Consider the following 4,039-nt stretch of genomic DNA (forward strand, 5'->3'; position numbering starts at 1 on the left):
TTCCCAAGACCCAATGCCACCTTAATCAGGTAACTTCGCCTTCCTTGCTCTCATCTGGAACCTCCTCTTCCACACCTCCCCCATTTAAATTTATGATTTGTTTATTCCTTAGAGTTAGCTCACCACCTTCCTTATATGGTACCTGCTGCTAGACTCAAAATTCCATGGGCAGTGGCTTGGGCTTCATTTTCTTACCAACCCAGTACTATAAGACAGCCTTCTAAACAGAAGATGGTCAATTAATTTGGGAGAAAAGGAAATAATGAGCAAAGACTCTCTTTTATTATGATTTAAGTGTCATACAGTTTGAATAAGCTAAACAAATCTAAGTCCATGTTATTAACTTTTACAAGGAAAGAGGACAGATAAGAAGACAAACAAAGAATAAACCAGTGTTTACTCTGAAAGCTTTGTGATCCCAAATACTTATCTCTAGGATTCTTACACATTTCCAAGTAAAATTATATTTCAATGTTATGTTACCTTGTTCTGGACCATAAGGAAAATATTGAAGTCTTTTCAACTTGTTTACAAATAATGAACTCCTAGTCTTAAACCTAACAGCAATAAACATGACATCCATGACATTAATAAACCTAGATTCTGAAGCAAAATAAACCTTATGAAGGTTTATTTAAACATTTAAAAATACAAAACACCTCTACCTCCCTAACTAAATCATCTATTTTTGAGAGATATTATTCATATGAATAAAAGGAAATCATGCATATTTTGTTAAAACTGTACCTAAACTCCCATACTACTTAAAACTGTGAAGAACATATGGGTTTTGTTCCCCCCACCCCTACTACCCCGCGCTATTTAAGAGCTGGACTGTTCTCTTCCAACACAAAGGGAACAAAGTGTGCTGACCCCTCCCTAGATGTGGGAGGAGCTGTAGGACTTGGCCCTGGAAGGGGCACTGGCCTCAGCCATAGCTGGAGAAATGGGAATGCCTCTCAGCCCTGCTCTCTCCACCTGATCTCTCAGAGCCTCGTCATAGAGGTCTGGGAAGGAACTCGGGACCGTATCCTGGATCTTGGCCAGAACTTCCAACACCTTCATCTTATTGGTCTCAGCATAAGCTCTTGGGCCCCACAGGAACTCGTAGCCCGGAGGATCACTATTGGGCACCTGGCGGTAGTTGAGGTACCCCTTCTGCACCAGATCTTTGGTGATGAGCTTTCTGGGCTCCCCAAAGATGGAGTCCTCCAACACACTCTCGTGCCCGCACCCAGAGCACACAGCACACACACACACGCCTGTGGTTTCTTCACTGGAAACTCTGATTATTCTGCTACCAATGTCCTATACTCTGGGAAGAGTTCTGGATCCCCGAGGCACATTCACTGGATTTCTATCACTTTGTACAGCTTATTTTAGAGGTATTATCTTGCTATAATGGTGTTACTTCTATTCACATTTTCTCTTTCATTAGGTCCTGCCTTTTCTGGGGCAGGGAACATACGGTGGCACTTGGTACACAGACACTCCATTTTGCTGAAGGAATTAATATTCTTCCAGCTATGGATATTGCATGGCAAACCTACTACACAAACATTCAAAGCTTGCATTTTATGAAAGAATTATTTCGTTAGCAACCGCCTCCAAATCCTGTCATATTGTCCCAAATCATAGAAACACGGTTTTTAAAGAATGTACTGATACATGCATTGTGGGTCAAGTGGAATGAAGCCATGATGCAACTTAGGAGACAAGAGGCTTCCTTCCTTTGCTACCATGGAAAGTCACATCACAGAGGGGCTGACAGCTATGCTGACCAAACCATTAAGACTCAGACTTTGCCTTAACTCTCAGATGTCAAATCAAGTAAATTTGGAACGATCAGTATTTTGAAACAGTGGTTAAACAAGAAATTTGGTGCTGGCTTATTGTTCTTTTTGCATTCTTGATATAATTAACAAGTAAGTGTTGGATTGACCAAAATTATTTTTCAGGGATCACTTTCATGTACATCAAGTTTCTCCTCCAATACAAATGGCACTCGACAAATCAAAGAGGTGGGTGAACACTTGGATTCATTTGGTCAAGAATTAGCCTTGACATAAATCTGATTTTACTGAAGAGCACTAAACCCTGTGAATTGAATTAAATAATTGCCTGCTCTCAAAGAGCAGAACCAAAATTTTAATTTATACAGACTTCTATTAAAGTGGTTAACTGATTTAGGATCTATTTGAGTGAGATTTCTAAATGTAGTTTATCAAGTTATGTATCAATACATTTATGGTAAATAAACACCAACCACCTCAACTGAAAAATATTTCTATTGTAGTCCAGAAGTTAGAATATCAAATCATAGTGCTATTTGCTTGCTTCCATCAAAAAATATTAACAACTCTTTCAACATTCTGTTTGGTTTGACATCCCATATTAATGCTATGTGTTAACTTGGTCATAATATTATCTATCTTTAGTGCAATATAGTTAAATACACTAAGAGTATATACAACTTGGTAGTTGAAGTAAAAAGTGCAGGGTAAATATACAAAAATAAAATTACTTGTATCTTTTTCCATTATGGCATCAGGCAACCCAACAAATTATAGAAAAGTGTTTCCTCTAGCACAGCAAAGTGCATCTAGAACATTCGTGCTATAAATGTTGTCATGGAAATGGACATAAATCTGTCATTTCAGGAATTTTCGATGTCTAGTCAACAAGTAGGTTGTGACGGATGAAAAAGCAGGAATGGAGTAAAGGGAGAAGTCAGGGGAGGAGGTAGCTCCAGATACTCCACCTAGACACGCTCTTCCATTGGGGGCCAAGCGGAGGCCTGGAGACGGACACAGACAGCGTGGCCCCTCTTCCGTGTCTTTACAGCTGTACTGGCAGTTGGTCATGGCACACGTCCTAGAGTCTGTGAAAAGAGGCACGGGTTAGCCTTTTCGCCAGGAGATGATAAAAAATGCTCACTAAAGAATGGTCCCTGAGACATGAAATGTAACACGTGGAATGGTATCAGAGGATAAGCTTCATCATCTGAGTCCCAGATGGAGATCCAAATGGAATCTGTGCAGGGGTGGTGTCTTGTTGGCCCCCTGGTTGATTCTGTTGGCCAATGCATTGCACCTGATTGTCTTTAGGCAGAGCATGCACCCCTCAGTCACCAAAGATGTCATCTCTCTCTCTTCCTATACAAGATCCTTTACGTCACCTGACTGGTCTCTACTATTGGCTGAAATGCAACCTCTGATAGAGATGATTCATTTGAATAAATAGGGTAAAAAAATGCAAATTCTACCCATCTGTCCATTCATATCTAGCCTCCTTGAGAGTCACTGAAATCATTAAACCTTGTCTTTTAGGTGCATGTATTAAAACATGCAGCAGATAAGGCTGATCAGCTACCCAAAAGCCATTCCCATTACTGAGGCTGAAAAGCCAGTTACACATCTTTTTCCTAGCTTCCCATGCAGCAACAAGGGAGTGGCCATATGATTCGGTTATAGCCAAAGAGATATTAAGATAAGTCTGCTGGAGTTTCTGGAAAAGATGCTGCTGCATGACAAAACGATGGACACAAAAGAGGCATTTGTTTCCTAGCATCTCTCCTTTTCCCTTTGTCTTGCCTACCTTTGATGTGTGTGTGATATCTGGAGCTAGGACAGCCATATTGTGACCACAAGGCCACAAGCATGAGGATGAAATCAATACCCTGAAGATGGCAGAGGCGGAGTCCTTGCTGACCTGTTCTGGAACTGCTTGCCTCCAGCTTTTAAAAGTAAAGATAATTTAGTTAGATTTTTCTGTCACTCATTGCTAAATAGACCGTGTCTCACAGAAACACATATCCCGAGTAGGGTTCCAGTATATATGGATCAAAAGTGCCTATAACAGGGGAGCACTGTGAATATCCTCTCTTTATACACCCGCATCTATAACATGCCAGTCAACCAGCTGGACAAAAGAGATTGCAAAGGGCTGTGTAAGTAAAATCAGCATCCGAGAGAGACATTCAGGGCCACCTGGCCACTGGAAGCTATAAACAGGGAGGCAGAGGCAACCCTCACATGTA

The 4,039-nt window shown here is 40.9% G+C and overlaps 1 protein-coding gene across 1 annotated transcript in view; it reads right to left on the reverse strand.

The window, feature by feature from the left end:
* Positions 1-879: 879 nt before the first annotated feature.
* The window catches only part of LOC105002503 (melanoma-associated antigen B4-like), an 11,456-nt gene continuing 8,296 nt past the window's right edge, over positions 880-4,039 (reverse strand). Inside the window, exon 2 of the mRNA XM_010859137.1 lies at positions 880-1,134. Coding sequence (XP_010857439.1) covers positions 880-1,134 — 255 coding nt within the window. The remainder of the gene's footprint in view (positions 1,135-4,039) is intronic.

The sequence above is a fragment of the Bison bison genome, unplaced genomic scaffold (genome assembly GCF_000754665.1).
Source record: "Bison bison bison isolate TAMUID 2011002044 unplaced genomic scaffold, Bison_UMD1.0 scf7180017864455, whole genome shotgun sequence".
Taxonomy (NCBI): domain Eukaryota; kingdom Metazoa; phylum Chordata; class Mammalia; order Artiodactyla; family Bovidae; genus Bison; species Bison bison.